Source organism: Lytechinus variegatus, chromosome 14, assembly GCF_018143015.1.
Source record: "Lytechinus variegatus isolate NC3 chromosome 14, Lvar_3.0, whole genome shotgun sequence".
Taxonomy (NCBI): Eukaryota; Metazoa; Echinodermata; class Echinoidea; order Temnopleuroida; family Toxopneustidae; genus Lytechinus; species Lytechinus variegatus.
Genome location: NC_054753.1, coordinates 28,347,476 through 28,371,124, shown reverse-complemented (window position 1 = coordinate 28,371,124; position 23,649 = coordinate 28,347,476). Strand labels below are relative to the sequence as shown.

General features: G+C 37.1%; 1 protein-coding gene and 1 long non-coding RNA gene across 5 annotated transcripts; one reads left to right on the top strand and one right to left on the bottom strand.

The window, feature by feature from the left end:
* On the top strand, positions 1 to 3,582 carry LOC121427794. The gene is made up of 2 exons (XR_005971715.1): positions 1 to 313; positions 1,472 to 3,582. It is a non-coding gene; the product is annotated as an uncharacterized LOC121427794 (long non-coding RNA).
* Positions 3,583 to 3,985: 403 nt separating this feature from the next.
* LOC121427595 (THAP domain-containing protein 5-like) lies at positions 3,986 to 19,184 on the bottom strand. 4 transcript variants are annotated; one of them, XM_041624065.1, is made up of 6 exons: positions 18,971 to 19,184; positions 11,919 to 12,124; positions 9,010 to 9,150; positions 8,356 to 8,690; positions 5,390 to 5,506; positions 3,986 to 4,198 (listed from the first exon to the last, which is right to left on the bottom strand). In XM_041624065.1, the coding sequence occupies exons 2-5, from the start codon at positions 12,075 to 12,077 to the stop codon at positions 5,503 to 5,505; spliced, it is 639 nt and encodes a 212-aa protein (XP_041479999.1). In that variant the 5' UTR covers positions 12,078 to 12,124; positions 18,971 to 19,184; the 3' UTR covers positions 3,986 to 4,198; positions 5,390 to 5,502. The 4 variants fall into 4 exon arrangements, with proteins under 4 accessions (XP_041479999.1, XP_041479998.1, XP_041480000.1 ...); XM_041624064.1 differs by lacking the exon at positions 18,971 to 19,184 and adding an exon at positions 17,563 to 17,801; XM_041624066.1 differs by lacking the exon at positions 18,971 to 19,184 and adding an exon at positions 15,670 to 15,811.
* Positions 19,185 to 23,649: the final 4,465 nt, after the last annotated feature.

The following is a 23,649-nucleotide window of genomic DNA, read 5'->3' as shown; positions in this document are numbered from 1 at the left end:
TTGTACTACAATTCTGCGGGGCATCTGTTTCCTTTGGACACGTCAAACTTTCTTAATTATGTGTAATTGATTCTATGACATGTGTTTACATTTGCTGCAGATTCCCATTCAGCCATTGGACTGAACCGGTACCAAGACCGGAACTGTAACACAGTAAGGATGGTCAATATGAAGCGAGCTTCATTGAATTCCTCCAAGAGCTCTGTACTCTGTTCTGATCATTTTGAAGATGCTTGCTTTGACCTGGCAGACGATACGTCTTAAACAGGATGCTGTCCCAACCATATTTGATTTCCCGCCTCGTCTTCAGAAGGTACAGTGGATCTATATCATACATGCGTTCTAAAGAAATATATATTCTGTTTTATCTACCTTTGTTTTGATAGAACATTGCTTTAATTATTCAATTTTCAGTAGCAAAATAGAGATGAAAATTATCCTAATCAGGAGGATAACCATGGACCGGGCCTATACTGTGTATTTACAGTAAACTACTAAATAAATATATTTTTTTTAAATTTGGTTTAACTCATAATCCTGGGCTACTTTGAGATTGCATAGCCCAGGGAGGGGGAGGTGGGCTTTTTTGGTCCCCCTCTTCAGATCTTGCCTCTGATCAAAACGAAAACCAATGCACACATCAACATCAATGTAATCTGCAAGCATGGAACTAAAGGTTACAGAATTCATTAAAATTTATTGTTAATAAATTATTTATTGTTAATAAATTAGTAATGCTAATTTATGCGTAATAGAGAATTCTTTGTTTTAAAGGTTAATCTCTAAAGAATTCCCGAAATTCTATGATTTCTAACAAAGTTGCTCAAAAATAAATGGTAAATGACATTTCTAATCTTATGTATTTTATTGTTTCTATAATTCCATATGTATTTCTTTGTTTTGGGGCCTTATGTATTTTATAGTTTTTTTAATGGGATCTGTTCATGGCACTATTCTGATTATAAAAAGCAAAGATTTGATTATTTTCAACCAATAAGTGCAAGAATAATGATAAATTTGTCAATTATGACTGAAAATAGAATTTCCATTGGATTAAATGTGTATACAAAATATTTTTGAGCAATTTTTGGTCCGACATAAACTCATAAAATGTTGCGTAACTGAATATCCGGGTGTCTCAAAAGCTCTGCAGAATTGACCAAAAAGTAATCATGGTACCTCATTTCTCATTGTGGACTTATCATGAAAAATGTGGATGGGAGGGGAGCTTATTAAGCCCCCCCCCCCCCCGGGGCTAGATAGGGTTTATATATCATCATGTATATTTTTAAAAAAATTATCTTGTTGCAAGTCACTGCAAAAGGTTTGATTTCTAAACGAATATTGTTCTTCATGGATAATCGAATATTTGATTGAAAAATTATCTTTGAATAGTTATCTTTTCATTCTTGTATCTGTTTTTGTTCAATATTCTTTTTTTCTTATTTTTTTATTAATTCGTCTCCTACAGAATTCACCCAAACCAAGGTATTTCCCAAAAGACTTTTCGATTCAGCAAACAACCTCCCAGATACTGCAAAGACACCAGTGCCAAAGTCTTCAGCACCTTAATTTCTCGAAGACCACTCCTACTGAATACCAGAAAGTCCAAGAGGGGTAAAGTGGAAGTCAACAACAATAATGGACTGTATTAAAACTTGGAGAAGAGGCTGAAAACCACACAGAAGTCCTACCTTATACATTACTTGCTTTTAAGTTTGGACAAACATTGATTTGCACAACTTTACAACAAAAATTTACGCTGTGTGGATTCTGATTATTTAAAATAGCTCAATGAAAACGTTTATCACTGGGCATGTAACAAAAATGAATTCATTGAATTTGAAGATGTCTTACAGTATATTCATTCTGATTTGAATGTCAGAAGAGAAAAAAGTTTGTGAAAAGTAGGAATGACGGCAAGCTGACAGAAGAATAGAATACATGTAGGATAGAACAAGGCCACAGTTATAAATGAGCTGTTGGATAGAGACAAAAAGATGAATTAAGAATGGGGTGATAGAGAAATAGAGACAGGAATTGGGGAGCCTGTGATGAATGCCTGAGAAAGTAAAAATAACCATATTTTATTTTTTTTTAAGGATTTGAACAGTCAGGAAGAATGTGGTCTTTTTTCTGTTGTTATTTCTCAAAATACTGGTATGTTTTGTGTACAGAAAGGGGTATAATCCTTTGCAATAATCACTCTCACAGAAAATATTAACTAATCAAAAGAAAAGTCAAATATTTCACTGATTTACAATTGTTCGGTCACTCTCATATCTAAAGTTACCCCCCCCCCCCCCCCATCATTTCAAGGTATTGGAGAGAGAGGTTGGGCAGGACATGGCTGTCAGCAGAAAAATGCAGGGTGGGGCAAAACAATTTTGGGATATGTGCGAGGGAGCGAATGCGACAGAGCAGAATTTTGTGGGGGGATATATGCGAGAGAGCAAAATGACAGAAGGAAAATGCAGGGGCCAAGAGATTTGAGGAATATGTAAGAGGGAGCGAAGTGACCAAGCAGAAGAAATGTAGAGGACAACAAATTGTTGGGTATGTGAGGGAGCAAAGCAACCAATTAAAAAAGGAGGTTAGTCAAAACGTTCTTGAATATGAGTAAGGAAGCAACTTGTTCACTTCCGAGCAGTAGGACTCGTTTTAAAATAGCTTAGGAAATATGTGTTTCCTAAGCATGGTAAACACATATTGTAGGCCTATAGTACAATTTAGGTGCTCTAAGAGTTAAATTCTGAATGAGCTGCATTTGCTGGTAAATCATGCGCAGAGGATCTTTGTCTTTTATCCATTTCTACACTTTTCTTTAGATTTCAGTTTTAAGGCGGGAAGGATCCCACCCTCCTGTGGATGCTAATATTTTGACTGACCCTGGGTAAATAGAATAATTACAAAAACAAAAATGATGTTTTAATATGAGATTTTTTAATGCCCCTTGAAAGTCCACATCTTTCTCACTCTCTCCATCTTTCTTTTTATTCATTTTAACTTTCCAATTCTTTCTCTCTTGATATCTATAAAGTTCAGGTTCACCCTTTTAACTTGCACTATTCCAAGCCCCCAACCAATTGGCATCCACAGGAATGGGGGAGTGGGGCTTCCCCCTAGAAAATAAAGTCAAACAAAAGAAAAATGTGGAAAATAGAAATGGATAAAGACAAATAATCCTCTACGCATGTCTTACCTACCAATACAGTTCATTCACAATTTAATTCTTGCAACACCTAAATTCTACTGAGTTTACCATACTTAGAAAATGCATATTTCCTATGCCATTTTTAAACAAGTCCCTATCGCTGGGAGTGAACGTGTTGCTCACCAGCACGAATTCGAAAATATTTTGATTGACCTGGGGCCGTTTCATAAAACATTTGCCGCAGCGGCAACTCCCATTTTCTGCGGCAAATCTCAAAACAGCGGCAAATGACAATTTCTGCGGCAATATTTGATGCAGCTATTTGAGCTGCGTCAAATATTTGCCGCAGATACTTTCAGGGGCAAATGACAATTTCTGCGACAATATTTGATCTATTTGAGTTGCGTCAAATATTGCAGCAGAAACGGCTTTTTCATCAAAATATCAACAATTTGGAGGGCCTAACAACCATATTGCTAAAGTTTTTGATGATATTGAATTGATAAATTGCTTTTTGTCATTCTAAATAGAAAATACAGGTATTTTCACTCATTGACAAATAAAAGTAGATATTTATTGAATCACTAAATTTATTGAATTGAATTTACTGAATTTATTAAAGTCAAATTTATTTCATTAAATAGATACATAGGAACATCCATTGTGTTCCTGCAAATTTACACTTTAAAAAAGTATTTCTTTATCCTGTAAAAGAATGAATAATTGTCTCAGTTTGTCAAAGATGTTGCGTCATTGGCTTTTGAGTTTCATTAGATTCATTTCATTATTCATAAGTGTTTTTTTTGCTGCTGTTGGTTTTTTTCTGATGTGTTTGTTGAAACTCCAGCTGAAGCTGTGGTTGCTGTTAACGTTCCCGGAGTGCTTGTTGGACACCTTGATGTTGTTGAGGTTGCCAGTGTGGTTTTTGCATCTCCTGCAGAAATTGTTGATGCTGCTGTAGTTGTTGCTGTTGGTCAATGTAGTGTTACATCTCCTGTGTGTTTGCTGCTGTTTTTGCTCCTACTGTGCATGTGATTGAAGTACCTGAAATAGTAATTAATTTATAATGCATATGAGCAAGATACTCCCGGGGGGGGGGGCACTCGACCAAAAATGTGGTGGGGGTGTGCCGCGGGCGAGACAAAAAACGGGGGCCTTGGAGCGGGCTTATTGTAAAAAGGAGGGTCCTCGAACGGGCTTCAAAACGACAAATGTTTGTGAAAACGGGGGTCCTTGGAACGGATCGCCAGCGTGTGAGTGCGTATGCATCCCCGGAACGGTCATGCGTGCATGATGCAGCTAGCGCGGCCTCCGCCGGGGAGCTCTGCGGCCGCTTTTCACCAAAATTACTCGTTCAATGCGATCGGAGCGGCGTAACGAAAAATATGCTAGCTTTGGAGCGGATTTCCCTCTTCTTTTTTCTCGATAAGAAGAAAATGCTATGCCTTGGAGCGGCTTTCTTTGTTCTTTTTATCAACAAGGCAAAAATGCTATGCCTTGGAACGGAAATTTGAGTGTGAAAATGGGGTCCCCTCCGCGGCACATACCCACTATGCATTATATACTGAGTGCCCCCCCCCCCCCCCGGAAGATACTAAACTTATTCCTAATTTCAATTTCATTGTTAACCCTTAATAGAGTGTGGGGGGGGGGGGGTGGAGGCACCTCTTGGTACTTTGCAAGATTTATCCAAATGGACAAGATCCTCAGGCACTCCCGGGATGACCTACCAGAATAGCCTCACAGTAAGGTGTATTAACAGGATTTTGTACTCATAACATTCAGTTGATTTTGCATGAACTCAATTCATCAAATGAATGTAAAGGGTCTACCAGTAAAAAAAATTCTGTGAGCTTTTTCGGGTAATCTTTCTGAGTCCTTTTACTCCTTTAATGAAATATTAATAATTAAATACATGATGAAGTGAGTTTGACAGTTATTTGACATGTTGCATCTTATGTGCTAGTGGTGGGGTCAATCATTATAGAAATGCAGAATATACATGTACATGTACCAATTTGGCAAGAGAAAGCAAGTCACATTATCGACCAATGATTGATATTGGTTTGTTACTTTTGCAGCTGAAAAAAAAATCATCAACACCTCAAACTAAGAGTTTAATTCTAAAATTTGGATTCCTGACAAAGAGCAAATCAAGAAGACAAAAATAATTCAAATTGTTATTATGACTTACTTTCTATGCCAAAATGAATCAGAATTATAAGTTTAACTTACCTTTAAAATCACATTTCTCGGCTCTTTATCTGGCTCTTCAAACCCTTCAGTTGTTGATTCTGGCATGACTTTCTGATACTATTTTGTGTCCTTCTGGAACTGTGGACAAAACCTCACCTGAAGGAATAAATTAAAATTTTCAAAAAATGTTTGGCACTATAATTTTTTTTCTCACATGAATACATTACATGTATATCAAAAGAAAAGAAAAGGAAACTTCATTTGACTATTAGGTTTTTGTCAGGGGGGGGGGTAAAGGGGTCAAGATGGGTCAATATGATGAACAAAAATGCAATAGTAAATAATATATAAGGATCAATCTCTGGTTGAAAAACGTCACTTCATGCAATTATTCCTCATAATTCATCTTGCACACACATATACACATAGTGAGGATGGGTGAGAGAGAGCGAGCATCGTCATCGTACATGCAAAAAGTATTAAATCCATCACTGATGTATAGATGGGGGCCATGCCCCCCAGTCAGACTGCAGGTCCCAAGAGAGTGGCTTCTTTCATCCAAATGATATTCATGACTTGAGATGTTTTGTATATTTAATGAGCTTGACGCGGACCATAACACCTTTTCATTCGGTCATTGCTGCTCTAACTGTGCATCGAATTTCATGAATTTGGTACCATTGTAAAGAAGAAGAATCATTCTTTCATGTCATATGTTTGGATTTATTCAAAGATTTTGTAATATAGGTTCAAAGTTTGATCTAAAATATGCTATAAAATAAATATTTTCACCAGACAAAAGTTGCTATTTTCACACTTTATTTGTGTTTGAGCCCAAATGATTTTTATATCATGATAAAGCTGAATATGTATGCTTTGAAACGATATAGGTTTCAAAATAAGAATTGGTTTAATCGGGTCAAGATCACACTTTTCATTTGCCAAGTACATAAAGCAGTTTGAAAACAAGAATACTGCATTCTGATTGGTCAAATAGACCACCCAGTGGCAAATTCCAACGGTTCCAGTGCCAGGGTTCGTAGGAAGGTCACACTTCCCATGTGGTAATCTCCTCAAATACCCTGTGCCTGTTGTTCTGTGAACCTTATCCAGCCAATCAGAACTCTGGATTTCATGCAAGTACAAAATTACAGAAATCTCGTATTGTACCTTAGTGGGAAAAGTGTGATCTTGACCCGATTAAAAGGTGCCGCATATCAAGAGTGGCATTGTGAGAAAGAAAAGAAGTTCAGCTTTATGGTGATATGGATATCATTGAGGCTCAAAATAAAAAGTTTGCACAATGTGCAAAAGAAAATGGAAGAAGAAAATTAAGTTTTGAGGCACACTTTCAGGCCAGAAATTTACTTATTTAACAAAATATTGTATACAAAATAAATGACCAATATGAAAGAGTAACTTTTACTCTATCTGATAGTGCAATAATATTTAATTTAACTTGAGGTTAAAAAGAAATGCCAGTAGTTGCAGTAAACACTGATTTCATGAGAAAGTCTGGCTTAATTGTCAGTATATCATCGAGGATCTAGATTTGGTAAAGTTACATAAACTGAACTTTGTGAAATCTTGAAATCTACGCTGAAAAATGTTCACACTGAAGATCACCAACACAGATAGGCACACGTGGGACAGTGTATTATTATTGCTGGAATATGAGCTTATTTTGCTTATTTCTCAGCAATTACACAATTTCTTCCAGAATCCTTTGGCACATATTTTTTATTCATACAAACAGACACTTGGGTGGTCATTATATTAGATTCTGTAAAAAGTCATTTTGAGATCGTTACCAATACTGGAATTTCTCTTTAAAACAGGTAAATTCTTAGACTCGAGAAAGAAAATCTCATGAATCACAAGATTTTGCAAGGATTCAGCCACGAGATGATTTGGATGTATCTGGACTTTTTGCTCATTAGCATAGGGACCTGCGGTCTGCCCCCCCCCAATGTTTAACGACCAAGAAAGAAAAGGAGAAAAAGAAAGAAAGCGAACGAGAAAGGGTGAAATAGAGAGTATTTACTGGATATTATTACGTCAAAATCTTTCCAAATTTTGATTTCTGTATTAAAAAGTTCTAAAATTTTGCACACTCCCTTCGCTCTCTTTGGAGAACTTTTGTTCCATTCGCCATATTTAGCCCTCTCAAAATATTTGGCTCATTACGCCACTGAATTCAATTGTAAGAATTTTATGTTTGCTTAATGTAGACTTAATCTAACCCTAATAAGACTGCCAGGGTATTTTGGAGGCAGGAAAGATGGGCGGAAGGGGAGTGGGGGCCCTCAAGATTGACCGTTAATTGCGCAATTGTGAAGAAATGCAAAATGCCTGCCACAGATGAAAAAATTGTATATTTGATCATTCTAAAATTATTTAGAATTATATGTTTTACTAAATCATGCATGAAATTAGAATTTGGCTGGAAATCTATAAACACAGACCTTGAAGTTTTTGTTCAGACACATAAAAATTAATTGATATCACATACCTTTCATATGTATTTTTTTCCTTTCTTAAGTATTTCTTTGTTTTTTTTTTTACTTTTTTTATATTGTTGACAAAATTTTCTGATCATAAGCACAATGAAATTAATAGATTTTAATCAGTAAAAATAAACATTAACCGGTACGATACAATTATGAATTCTGGCTAGAAACAGATTTTGCATTGGATTTGTCCATGAAATCACATTTTAGTGCAATTCTGACATGTGTACTTACACAATGCACAATGTTGCATAATTGCAGAACCGGGTACCCAGGTGTCACAAATTTTGTCTGAACACTCATAAACTTTTTTTAAAAAAGGCTTTATAATGACGCGGCACAATCTTTCACGTTGTGGATTTATCGTGAAAATTTTTGGGCTCCCACGGCCTTTTTAGGGTTAAATCAGATAGCACATCATGATGGGTTTTACTGATATTCATTCTGCAACCCATATTTCAAAGACTATCCATCATATCTGACATTGATTTTTACCTGTGGCAGTATGTTAGTCTCTGCATTTCTACAACTGTGGCCAAATATTCTACTACTAGTTCATTAGATGGGCCCATGGCATTTTTCTTATTGTAGGAGACTGGCAAGCCCTGGCTTTGAAGTTCCTGGTATATCCTTCTCCAGCTGCAATATCTGGTCAGTTGAGGACTTGGGGGCTTTGTGTCAGGAGTGGTCTTGGTAATGGCGGTGGCAATGGTGATGGCAGTGACAGAAGCAGACTTGGTGGTGGTGACTGCAATTGCAGCATTGTTGATGGTGGTATATGCCTCATCACGACCAACATTAGCTCCTGCTGCCATGCTGCTGGTCTCCATCTATTATGTTTTAAATAGAATAAAACATTAAAACAATTGATTATTAACACATCAACTTCAGAACACTAGCATATTGATAATAAAACTTATAGATTAGCAGTCAAAGCATAAAATGAACTTCCACAGAAGAGTACATGTACCTTCTAATAGAATTTCAGACCACCTTGAGGATGTTATGCTCAAAGCAAGGTTTTTATTTGACAACATTGGTCAGAGGGACATGGATTTAAATGTCAGAATACAACTGGTATCATTGGTTGATCAATCATACTGTACAATACCCCATTTAGATATATGTTGCTGTTATCTTCCACTTTACCCCTCTTAGATTTTTGGCATTGAGTAGTAGTCCCAGGGAAGGTGCTGAAGACTTTGGTACAGGTGTCTTTGCAGTATCTGGGAGGTTGCTTGCTGAATCTAAATGACTTTCTTTCGAGGGTTTCCCTGGTTTGTGTGCATTCTGTACGAGAAGAGTGAATAAAAAAAAAAAACATTAAAAAAAGAAGAAAAATTGAATAAACCGAGATGCAAGAATGAAAAAATGACTTTAAATTTGTCAAATTAATATTCAATAGTACATTTAGAATAATATTTGTTTAGAAATGAATCCTTTTCAATGGACTTGCAGCAAAATAAACATGTTTAAATATTCATGATGATTTATTAACCCTATCTGGCCCCAAAGGAGGAAGGGGGGTCTTAAAGGGATGGTCCAGGCTGAAATATTATATCTTAATACATAGAGTAGAATCCACTGAGCAAAATGCTGAAAATGTCATCAAAATCGGATAACAAATAATAAAGTTATTGAAGTTTAAAGTTTAGCAATATTTTGAGAAAATAGTCATATCATGAATATTCATTAGGTGGGATGATGTCACATCCCCACTTTCTGTTTGGTTCATAAAATCATAATTTTTTCATTATTTCATACATGTGTAAATGATGTGTCTCCATTATGATGAAATAAGTTTCAGCAATTAATATCTAATGTACTAAATCAGTTGTCAATCCAATTTTTCTAGTTCTTGGAGGATAAAATTTAATAAACATAATTTCATATAATAAAATTCAAAAGAACAATTTGAGATGTGACATCATCAGCCCACCTAATGAATATTCATGACGACCGTTTTCACAAACTACTGTTATAAACTATCAAATTCAATAACTTGATTATTTGTCATCTGATTTTGATGAAATTTTCGGCATTTTGCTCAGTGACTTCTACTCTATTTATTAAGCTACATGTATAAATATTTTCAGCCTGGACCATCACTTTAATAAGCCCCCCTCCACATGTTTTGCAATAATTCCACAGTTAGAAACATGTCCTCATATATTTTTTGTTGTCAAGTCTCGCAGAAGTTTAGGGACCAAGTTTGCGGCATCCGGATACGCAGTAATGCAACAATGTATGAGTTCATGTCGGACCTAGAATTGCTCAAAAACATTATTTTTCTTACAAATCTAATCCAATGGAAATTCTATTTTAAATCATAAATGACAAATGCATCATTATTCTTGCACTTATTGGTTGAAATTATAAAATCTTTGCTTTGTCTCAAAATATTATATCTATATTTTGATATTAATAGATGCTCTAAGATCTTATCTTTGAAATGGCATTTAAAAAATAAATTCATGCTTGAGCGAACACGGGACGTTTTATACTTTTAGACTTTTGGCTAATCAGCAGACTTATAATATATTCATTATCTTTGCCATAATTTTCGAAAAATGCTGTCAAATTTCACTAATAAATTTATTCATTTACCTGAATTACATTGGTTTTAATTTGAACTTCTTTTACCTTTGAATTTTCCTTCATAAGTAAGAAGAGACTTTCTTGTCAACCCAAGTGAGAAGATTTGCATTTTTAATTGGGAGAATTTGTAATCATTCAAATCCTTTTTATTATGTGAAACAAATTATGTTATGGTACCTTTGATAATAATTATGTGAAACAATTTATGTAATGGTACCTATAAAAGACATGAATCCTATTTTCAAGGGGTCATTGAATCCTTCACCAAGTTTAATTATGTGCTTGACAGGACAAACAAGAAAATATTCATGTCTTTCAATGGCAATGGTGTATTGAGTCAATTTTGAAGGAGGAAGATATGGCAGATCAGGTAAAATGCATTAAAAAGTTGTGAAGCGAGCAAGCAAAAATTTCCAGTTTTTACTAAAATATCCAATTTTGTGATTTTGACATAATATTCAGAATAATATATTTCACTTTCTATGTTTTCTGTTATTTTTCTTTCCACTTTTTTCCTTGGTCATAATTTTGTATTGGGAGGGGGGGGGGGGGGAGCACCCCGAGCCCCCACCCCTCAGTATGCCACTGTTCAAAGGCATCATTACCTTTGCAGAACACAATGAAAGGATTCGAAAAAAAACACGCTCTACCATAATTTGGTTTAAAAAAATGTTCTTGCCTAAGGAATATTCAAAACTAAAAGAGAACATATTAAAAAGGAACAACACCACAACTATCCAAATAAATAAGTAGATTTGGAAATGAATTTTGACTGCATAATTCGAAAATTATGGCAAAGATAATGAAAAGGTTAAGAGGAATTCTGCTGATAGCAAGAAGTCCGACCATCATATTATGCCATTTTGGCGCAAGCTTCCTTTTTTACCCCAGACAAAACAAAAATTTGTGTTTGCGTAAGCACGAACAAAACCAAATTATTTTAATAGCATTTGAAGGATAAGACTCCATAGCATGTATTGACACCAAAATATTGAGATCATAATTTGAAACAAAAATTTTATAGACTTTTCAAATCTATCCCATTTTTTCATACGCACTGTAGAACTTGGAAACTGATTTAGAGATTTACTTAACTGTACAGCAGAGAATTCTCTATTTATGCATAAAATAATTTATCAAAAATGAATTTTAATAAATTATGAAAAATCAGCAATACACCCTTAGCTTTGCAATTTCAAAGAAGCTCATGCTAATTATGTAGGGCTAAACCAAATTTTTAATTTGTTTGATCATTTAGTAAGCGTTAACTTAAAATACACAGTCCCCTGGTACACAGTATAGGCCGAGGTCCATGGTGACCCTCCCGAATAGGATAATTTTCATTTCTCTTTGGCTACTGAGAATGGAATATTCAAAACATTGTTCTGTCAAACCAAAGGTAGATAGATAATACAGAGATTATATTTCTTTAAAACACGTATGATATAGATCTACTGTACCTTCTGATGACGAGGCGGCAAATTAAATGTGGTTGGGACAGCATCCTGTCTTAGACGAATCGTTTGCCCAGTCCTGTCAAAGCAAGCATCTTCAAAATGATCAGAACAGAGTTCAGAGCTCTTGGAGGAATTCGATGAAGCTTGCTTCATATTGACCATCCATACTGTGTTACAGTACCAGTTCAGTCCAACGGCTGAATGGGAATCTGCAGCAAATGTAAACACATGTCATGAAATCAATTATATATAATTAAGAAAACTCTAGGCCTACTCAGCAGCGGCCCGTTTATCAACACCTGGACAAGTGAGTCATATTTATCTACTAACCACAGAGTTAGTTCCTATCTTTAGGATTTTTTACAAGAAATAATCCATTAATAACGTTATATTGAGACTATCGGTAGAAAGTACAAGAGATGTAGCCTTAATCACATAATAGCATAATTTTCAAAAAGTTAAATCATGATAAAACTTGCAATTATTGTGATAAATCAGGAAATACATCCAATCAAAAAAATAGCAGAGCCAAAACTAGAACAAAAGCTTCAATCTCTGTTAAAGGGGAATCCAACCCAAATAAAAACTTGTTCTTAGGGAATAAGAAAAATCAGTCAAGTTGATAGGTGAAAGTTTGAACACTATCTGACAAATAATAAGAAAGTTATTTTTTTAAAGTTGTGAATATTGGTAATCCCTAGATCCACGAGACTGCAAATTGGCCACATATGTGATGTCACAGTGATGTAAGGCAAGGACTACTCTTCCATGTACTCCAATACATAAAATGGCTAATATGTCATTTTTTCAAATGTTTTACTTCAATTTTTATTTTTCTTTCACATGAGGACATAAAACAATATACTACCAGGGTTATATTTAGATTACTGCCCCAGGGGAAGGGCAGTTAGGAGAAAAACACAAATCCCTGATAATTAAGTACATGGCCTATGGGAAAGTTGTCCTTGCCTCTTGTCATAATTTACTTACCCAGTTGCCACTTTGAAATCTACATAATCATAGGGATTTCAATTTTAAAGCAGCCATAACTTTCTTATTGTTGGTCCGATTTCTTTCAAACTTTCACCATTCTGTTTTATCTAATTTTCTCCTTTCCAACACTATATTTTATGACCAAGGCTGGATTCCCCTTAAGTGTAAAGGCATCCGGCCGAGCGTTGTTGGAGCGGTCGTGGAGCGGAGAGAAAAAAAAATCATCACTGCTCGCTACCGTTTACCATTTTCAAGTTCGATTTCAGTTTTTTTTGTTTTCGATTTTTTCCCCCATTTTGAGAGAAAAATTCTACCCTCTTTCCCTACCGCTCCAACAACGCTCGGCCGGTGTGACCATGCCTTTATGTTGGTTGTTCAGCTGAATTTCGTTGGCTTCACTCACCAAATACAGAAAAAGATATAAAAATACTCCTCGAGACAGAGGGCTGCCAGCTGTCTACTAAAGGCAAAACATGCATCAAACATAATTAAACCATGCAGACTTGGGGATTAAAATGCCGAGAAAAATGAAATCATCACTAATTCATTTTGAACATGACTAAAAAACAAGGCAAAAGCAATTTTTGTCTCGCCCACTTATGAAAATAACCAGAAATATTGTGATTTGCGAGGGCACGCAAGAATTATATCGAAACTTCATTGTGAAATTACTGGGATGGAATAACACTTGTTATACCAGCCTTGCACGTAAACTTTAATATTGACCTGAAAATGACCTTTGACCTTACCATGTGACATCCGACTGCAGCATAAGTCTGCAAGTTTGGTTGAAAAGTGACTTACGGTTGCGGAGTTAGGTGTCATAAGAGAGTCTTGCATGTAAACTTTAACCTGTAGATGACCTTTGACCTTTCCAGGTGACCTCTGACTGCAGCATAACATGCAGGTCCCCCAAGTCCATCTACCTTCCAAGTTTGGTTGAAAAGTGACTTACGGTTGCGGAGTTAGGTGTCATAAGAGAGTCTTGCATGTAAACTTTAACCTGTAAATGACCTTTGACCTTTCCATGTGACCTCCGACTGCAGCATAACATGCACGTCCCCCAAGTCTATCCAACATCCAAGTTTGGTTGAAAAGTGACTTACGGTTGCGGAGTTAGTTTTCATAAGAGAGTCTTGCATGTAAACTTTGACGTTGACCTGAAAATGACCTTTGAACTTATCATGTGACCTCCCACTTCAGCGTAACATGTGCAGGTCCCCCAAGTCCATCTACTGTCCATGTTAGGTTGAAAAGCGACTTACATTTGCGAAGTTAGGTGTCCTGCATGTAAACTTTAACGTTGACCTGAAAATGACCTTCGACCATGTGACCTCTGACTGTAGCATAACATGCAGGTCCCCCAAGTCCATCGACCATCCATGTTTGATTGAAAAGTGACTTATGGTTGCGGAGTTAGGTGTCATAAGAGTCTTGCATGTAAACTTTAACCTGTAAATGATATTTTACCTTACCATGTGACCTCTGACTGCAGCATAACATGCACGTCCCCCAAGTCTATCCAACATCCAAGTTTGGTTGAAAAGTGACTTACGGTTGCGGAGTTAGGTGTCATAAGAGTCTTGCATGTGAACTGTAACGTTGACCTGAAAATGACCTTTGACCTTACCATATGACCTCAGACTGCAGCATAACATGCAGGTCCCCCAAGTCCATCTACCATCCAAGTTTGGTTGAAAAGCGACTTACGGTTGTGGAGTTAGGTGTCATAAAAGTGTTGCATGTAAACTTTAACGTTGACCTGAAAATGACCTTTGACCTTACCATGTGACCTCTGACTGCAGCTCAACATGCAGGTCACCCAGGTCCATCTACCATCCATGTTTGGTTTAAAAGCGACTTACGGTTGTGGAGTTATGTGTCATTACAGGTTTGTGACGGACGGACAGACAACATTTGGATCCCTTAGTCTCGCCTTCACCTCTGGTGGGCAGGACAAATATGTCATACGGACGTTGAGATATGCCGCGAGAGCTTTTCTCGAAAGGGTGGGTTGAGGAGGAAAGTCAAACAAAACACACCTTTTCGGGACAACCGGGGGAACTTTCCATGAAAGGCTGCATGTGTTTAATATTTTTTCTGAACCAATCGTTTCTATGAAAATTAGTCTTGAAATAACAATATAACAGTAATATAGACACTAGACAGAGGTGCATAGATGGGGGGAGGCTTGGGATGCTCTCCCCCCCAAAAAAAAAAGGGAAAGAAAAATGAAATATAACATTTTCTGAATATTTTTATGTCAAGCTACAAAATGTGATTTTTTTTAATGAAAAGCTTGCTCGCTCACAACTTCTATTGAATTTTGCCTGATATGACACATCTGACTCCCTCAAAATCTTGGGCTCATTTTGTCTCTGATTATTAGGAGAAAAAGAGAGCTTGCAGTTTTTGTGATTCTGAATAAAATTTCATATTAATGAAGTAATTCTGGACACAAAATAATTACACAAAGCCATATGGAATTATGAGAAATAGTAAACAAATATATCAGGCTTTGAGAAAGTATACCGGGTAGTTGAATTATTTATCCGAGGTTGGTCTGACAATTACTTCCTGAGGGGCGAAGCCCCGAGGGAAATATAGTAGTTTTGCCAGTCCAACCGAGGATTAATAATTCCCACTATGCTTTCGAATGAAACGCCTGATATATTTGTTTTTTATCCAACTTTTTATAATTTATAACCAAAATCTATGTGATGAGCTTGCAAAGTCCGGTTACTTGAGTTGAATTACCTACTTTTCTCTGAGCCATCGTGCTCAGCAGAACGCAGATCAGTGCCTGTGCCGACACATCGCTGGACTTGCCGGGAGAGAGAGCGCGCTGGCCGGTGTGCCTGAGAGTTTAGCTAGATCCAGTTTTGTGAAATAATGATGTCAGACCTCGATATACTAGTATCCAAAAATATATTGAGGTATGACGTCAGAGTTGAAATATATTCGGTCACATGATGCTACTTGAACCAATAGTACTATACATGATTTACTCTATGTAGGATATAATGTATTCTATTCTATAGGCGTAAGTATTTGCATAGAAGTGTGATGAAACAAATCAGTGGCGAAGTGAGCCAAAGTTTTGAAGGGGCTAGATATGAATAATTGGGCAGATCTTTTTTTTGTGAGCGAGCAAAAAAATAAAAATATTTAACTTTATAAATATCCAATGAAAGCATAATATTCAGAAAAAATATATTTCACCATTTTCTTTTCTACTTTCTTGGTCATAATTTATTTTTGTAGGAGAGGAGAGGGGGCAAGCGCCCGAAGACCCCCTCGCCTCATCTGTGCACTGAAGAAATTACTTTGAAACTGACTTTCCTTTGCAAGCTGCTGGATAATCTTTATATAATAGTTACCATGCAAGGACGGCTGCACTGCCGAGACTATTGAAAATAAATACATGAAAATGCACAAAATTTGTGTTTTCCCTTCTTTCCTTCCGTTTTGTTTCACATGCATAGGAGAGTAAAATTACATTATAGGCGCTGTTTTTCTGACGGTGGCGGCATCAACACCAAATCTTAACAAAAGGTTGTGTTTTTTAAATGAAAACTTAGAAACCTAGTTCATGAAATTTGGGCATAAGGTTAATCAAGTATTGCTAAACGTCCTGCCTGAGTTTCAGGTCACTCAGTTGTTGTGTGTCCGTACAGGTTGTGTGTCCACACGATCAATGTTAGAAAGTCATTTGAAAAAAGTTAGAAGCGAAGTTTCATCAAATTTTAGTACAAAATGTTGGGAAATATAAAGAACAAAATAGAAGATGATAACAAGTATTGAATTCATATTTTTAGTGTAATCCAAAGACAAAAAGGAAGGCTTCAAAAAGATTGTTTACATTCATAATTCCGAAGCTTCGTTATTCCGAAGGTTTGGATATTCCGGAGGTTCGTTAATCTGAAAGCGAAATAAGGTTCGTTGTTCCGAAGGTCCGACAATCCAAAAATTGAAATGACGTTCGTTGTTCCAAAGGTTCGTTAATCCGAAAAGGAATAATGAGAGTCATAATTCCGAAGGTTCGTTAGTCCGAAAAAAAATGAGGTTCGTTGTTCATTTAGTTTTTTCGGATTAACGAACCTCATTTCGTTTTCGGATTAACGAACCTCATTTCGTTTTCGGACTAACGAACCTTCGGAATTATCACTCATTATTCCTTTTCGGATTAACGAACCTTCGGAATTACGCCACAAATGTTCGGATTAACGAACCCTTTTTCGATTTAACGAACATTGTGGTTCAGGCAATAATGAATTCACGTGTTTTGGAATTACGAACCTTCTGAATTACGAAGTGTAACCAAAAGATAACATGTCCGGACACTGGACCCCCTCCTATATTAGTTTTGTTTTTAAAGATCGTGATGTTCCATGAGTTTTATATTTCCCCATAAAATCCCACCTTTGTCACTCGGAATATCAGATCGACTTAACGGACACGATGTTCAGCCAGATGGAGCGTATAGTAGTGGTGGTGAAGTGGAGCCGGCACAAACATCGCTCGAAGTAACTAAACTTGTACTAGTAATGAGTGGGGCTAGGACCTAGGCCAAACATACTTAGGCTACCACAACAGGCGATAGGCTTTCTTACCCCTCCAAAGATAACTTCTTAAATTGGAGATAAAATTTTACCTTCTAGGGTGACCTTTTCTTGGACTTGCCCTATACCCTGTACCATGAACCGTTTTGGCAGTGGATATCTAAGTCAGTGGGTCGCGCATGGGATCTCATTCTTACTTCTGGTGTCCATACCACATGATTTTTCTGTGCGCGGTGGCGCATCTTTGGGCCCGAGCCGAGATAGGCCTCGACTCTAACATTAGAGTCTACGGACAAGCCCAACTCATAGTCAAGGGTTCATTACATGCAGAAACAGATCTAGAGGGGGGTTGCAACCCCCCCCCAAAAAAAAAAAAAATCTGGGGACCATTTTTTTTTAAATCTTATCTTTTTTAAAAAACTTGTAATTTTATTTTATTCTATTTCTATGTAGTATTCATTTAATTTATTATTATTATTTATTTGGGGGGAGGGTTGGGCGAACAAATGTCACATAGTCCTTTTTGCCCCCCATCAGCTTTTTGAGGACACGGGCCACCGCGGAAGTGACAATCTAGGCCAGGGTTGCTGATTCTCATCCCCAAACAAAAATCCCCCCATTAAAAAAAAAAAAATGGGGGATTGCAACTTAATTTTACAAATTTTCATGGGGGTTAATTTGGCAACGACCTCTATATCAAAAATAGTGGTGTTTTAGATGCAAGGAAACGCCATTTTCACACACAGATTTTCAAAAATTTTCCCTACGTGGGAGGGGGGACACCCCCCCCCAGGCCCTCGCTTGCTCCGCTCGCTTGGACTCGGTCGCTACGCTCCCTCACATACCACCCCAACCCCCCCTTTATAAAAGCTGGATCCGCCCCTGACATGCCACAGCGCACAGAAAAACCAAGCCATTACTTAGAAGTGGTGTGTTTAATGCCTTATGGACGTGGACATCACTTGCAGAAGTGGGATCGCAGCAAGCCAGCATGCGCGACCCACTAACTCATTAACTGTCAATTCGAAATCCACTGCCAAACATGGTTCAATGGTTTAATTTACCAGTATTAATACTAACCTCGCAATGCGTGTGGGTGCCCAAGCTAAAGCTGTTTTTAATAATCTAAAAATAAAATCACGTCAATCACTGACTCAGTCTCAGACAGTCAATAATTATATAAAATTTGTCATCGAATGAAGTTTCCAATTTCAACATGCATTTTGCTCTGAGTCAGTGTGAGTATGAATTTTACACCATTTATCAAAATCTAGGCCTAAATATCAGCCTGTATAATTCATTACCATTTTAGGTGTGCACAAAAGACCAATCCCCCTGGCCTGGCATGGGCATGGTCGACTACAGTAGGACCCTACACAAACTTGAATACACGGGACTATAAATTGCACAGCTTCTTGCAAATGCAAGTTTGGCAACGACTAACGAATTCCCATTTTGTTTTCAACGTAATTTTGAAGTCGAAAACATAGCTAAACTTACGAATGCAATGTCCGTCCACATTCTACCAATTAGAGAAGTTGTTTGCAGCTCTCGTTGACATGAATAACGTGAAATCTAAGCTAAACAAGAAAGGTTCACCAACATGCCGACCTGTGAGTGTGACCGTCCCGCGCCCGGATATCGATCGAGCGAAGATATCGGCTTGAGCAAGGTGCAGCCAATCAGCGACGATCTCATATTCCCTGCCAGAAAGAGGAGACAGAATTATTTTACATGGACAGAATTTTTTGTGATGTGACACAAAATCATTTCGTCGACGGAATTTTTTGTGATGTGACACAAAATCATTTCGTTGACGGAATAAATATTTGCATCGCAACGAAATGAATTTCGAGGACGCAATTTTATTTCGTCTCGAGGAAATTGATTATAAGTGTGACACAAAATAAATTTCGTATACGAAATCAAACTGCATCATGACGAAATGAATTTCGTTGGAGTGAAACACATATTTTCCTACAGAATTTTCCTTTGGACAATTGGGGTGCTATTTCGTTAGATCAAAATTCATTTCGTGTGTACGAAATAAATTTTGTGGACCAAATTACATTTCGTCTCGACGAAAATTTATTTTGTGTGACAAGAATAATTTCGTATACGAAATAAAACTGCGTCATGACGAAATCATTTTCATTCGAACAAAAAAACTTTTGTGTACGGAATGACGTGAATTGGACGGAATTTACCATCGGACATTTGGTGCGCCATTTTGTATGGCACGCCAAATGAAGTTTGTGGACGCAATTACATTTTGTCTAAACAAAATTTATTTTGTGCATTTCGTCGAGACGAAAATGATTTTGTGTGACACAAAATAAATTTCGTGTACGAAATTAGAAAAGCGTCATGACAAAAAGATTTTCGTCTGAATAAAAACACATTTTGTGTACGGAATTGCTTGAATTGCACAGAATATACTGGCGTACACTTGGCACGCCATAGAGCAGTAGTACGATACGAGTGGGTGTGTGATGCACATGTGTGCTTCACGGGATTTTCCCCCAAGACTTGGAAGGGGCCGGGGGAGGGGGTTCCTTGGCATTTCCATTTTTACTTCAATCCTTGATACGATCACCTTCACCATCACCACCAACCACCTTCGATCATCACGTTTTGGGGAGCAAGGAGCGGGAGATGAGGGCCTGCAAAGCCAATTAAAAGGTCACTTTCTATGTCAAAATGGGTATTTTGGTACAAATGGCCGGGTTAAACCAGAAAATCCTTGATACGATCACCTTCACCATAACCACCAACCAACTTCGATCATCACGTTTTGGGGGAGCAAGGAGCGGGGCAGAACTGATGAGGGCCTACAAAGCCAATTAAAAAAAAAACAAAAAACTTTATATGTAAAAATGGGCATTTTGGTACAAATGGGTTAAACCAGAAAATCCTTGATACGATCACCTTCACCATCACCACCAACCACCTTCGATCATCAACCATGCAGGGGCGGCGGAACGCTTTTTTGTTTGGAGCGAGGGGGCGGGGGAGGGGAGGGGGGGGGCGGGCAACGATCAAGCATAACTGAAAGGGCATTTCATATGTCAAAATGAGATTATCATCTGTGTGCAAGTTGTGTGTTTTGTAGTTATTAAATTGAGCAAAGTTTTCTTTTAAGTGATTTCTGACAAGATACATATTTGGATTTTATTATCCGTTAGCAAGCGGTTTGGAGAAAATGAAGCTGTAAAACCGGGTTGTAAAACCCACTTTTTGGTCAACTATGGCGCTGATTAAACTATTCTGTTAAAAGGGCATCCTTGTGAGATGTTGCGAATCACAAGCTCAAATTTCCTGTAGGCCTAAGCCCGGGGCCTAAGACATGAAAAGTAAACATTTCGAGCGATGTTTGACACTGAAAAAAAAATGTTTATCTAATCAGATTGTGGTGGTGGTACGGGTGATTTTTTACCTGATAGCTAAGAAAGCATGAATGCTTGTAAGCAAGCAACCAGAGGACCGACGGCTTAAGGTCCTCTCCGAAGGACCTGGTATTGAGGATTAATGCCTAACCAAAGGGCACTAGGGCACCAAGTGTGTGTGTGTATTTGAGTTTTGTCAGACGTGTATCAATCAGATATGATTATTTACGTCTGGGACCGACCTTTAACGTCACAATCCGAAAAACGTGACCAGGGCTCGAACCTCTGCATCAATTTGTAACTTCCCCACAGCTTGGATTACAGGCGCATGCCACAACGCCCAAGTGGGAATCGAACCCGGGTCACCAGAATACGAATCCCCCGCTCTACCGACTGAGCTATCGCACCTCCTCAAAATGATTAACGCAAGCGCGAAGCGTGAGCTGAACCTTTTCAATATATCGTGACCAGCATGTTGAAAACTGTATTTAGTGACTCATGCATGGAAAGGATACGTATCTCATCAATAAAATCGAAATTTGTGATATTCTCAGGGGCCGCGGAAGCGGGGGGGGGGGGGCCTTCACCCCCACTTTCTTTTTCAAAACTGTGTACAACACGTAAAAATGACCACATGATTGTGATTTCTTGCATGGTCAGCACCCCCCCCCCACACACACACTTTGAAACCGTTGCGCGGCCACTGCTTCTAACCTGAAAACCTAAGTATTTTTTTGCAACTAGGAACATAATGAGTACCCTAATAAACTATAATGAATTTATGAGAGCGCGAAACACGAGCTGAAAATGTTGATATTCCAGCCTGAAAACTGCATGAACATTTTCTTTTGTAACGATGCAGGAACAGAATGAGTATACCTTAATGAACGATAATTGATGCGAGAGCAAAACAAACAAAAACTTTAAAAAGGGTACTTTTCCAATTTGAAAAGGGACACATTTCATTTTGAACCCCCGTCCCGCCGTCCCTGCACTGAACCACCATTATCAACACCACCATCATCATCCTCATCATCACCTGTTAGATTTAGATTTAGATTTATTTCCGTTCAACAATTTTTTTTTCAAAATACAATCAAAGTAACAATACATATTCAATATAATAGATATTACAGACAAATCAATGACATTTCGTAACAAATGTTGAATATAAATCAAACAAAACTACAATTTGTTGCAGTAATTTTATCAATGAAAAGAAAGAAGAAATGAACGGAGGGACTTGCCAAGAAAAGCAAAAGCTTGTAAAGAAGGCAAGCCCCTAAACTTAGTTTCAATGCTAATTATAAACAAACTATATATACAACTATATACAAAAATCGAGACGGACGCAGAAGACAAACTTAAAACAAGTTGTACCGATAAATCTTCATCATCGACATTGTTCCAAAATCCTTTCTTTTAATTGATCATTTATCGATGGCTTCATGGCATTAATTTGTTTTACTTCATAAACAGAAGGATTTCATTGTAGGCTCCTATAGACGAAGAAATAGGTCTTATGAAGACAACGATTTTAAGAAAGTATCTCCTAAAATCCTTTTAGCTATTAAAAGACAAGTCCACCCCGACAAAAAATTGATTTGAATAAAAAGAGAAAAATTCAACAAGCATAACTGTACACTGAAAATTTCATCAAAATCGGATGTAAAATAAGAAAGTTATGACATTTAAAGTTTCGCTTCATTTCACAAAACAGTTATATGCACATCTCGGTCGGTATGCAAATGAGGGAACTGATGACATCACCCACTCACTATTTCTTTTGTATTTTATTTATATGAAATATGAAATATTTTGATTTTCTCGTCACTGTCATGTGAAATGAAGTTTCATTCTTCCCTGTGTGGAATTCCATTATTTTAACATTTTGTGGTTCAGGCAAGGAGGTCCTATTCGTCAAATTCGTAAAATTTGAAATATTGTATAATTCAAACAATAAAAAAACAAAAGAAATAGTGAGTGAGTGACACCACCGACTCTCTCATTTGGATGTATAACTGGCTCGTTCATATAACTATTTTTTTGTTAAAAATAAGTGAAAATTTGAAATGTCATAACTTTCTTATTTTACATCCGATTTTGATGAAATTTTCAGCATTGCGCTTGTCTGATTTTTCTCTATTGATTCAAATCAACATTTTTCTGAGGTGGACTTGACCTTTAAACAGAAACTTGAAATAGGCCGGCTATCTACATTGTTACGTGACGAACTTGCCTCAAGATCCAACCAAAGTTCTAAATTACCGTGACTTTTAGGGGAGGGGGTGTCATGTAGGTTGAACCATGATTTCGAGTGAACTGTATATTTTTTTAAAAAGCTGCAATGGACATGAAGGCAGACTTTGGATGATTGTATGCAGCCGAAAGAAATAACATTTTCATGCAGGGACAATTCTTTGAAGTTGAATGCAGTGAAAACAATCATGAAAAGCCCTTCGCATGTCAGTGAAAATAGTTAGTATCCTCCGTTGTTAAAGGTCAAGTCCATCTTAGAAAGATCTTGATTTGAATCAATAGAGAAAAATCAGACAAGCACAATGCTGAAAATTTCATCAAAATCGGAGGTAAAATAAAAAAGTTATGACATTTCAAAGTTTCGCTTATATTTAACAAAGTAGTTATCATGGTTATATGAACGAGCCAGTTACATCCAAATGAGAGAGTTTGTTTTTTATTGTTCGAATTATACAATATTTCAATTTTTACGAATTTGACGATGAGGACCTCCTTGCCTGAAGCACAAAATGTTAAAATAATGGAATTCCACGT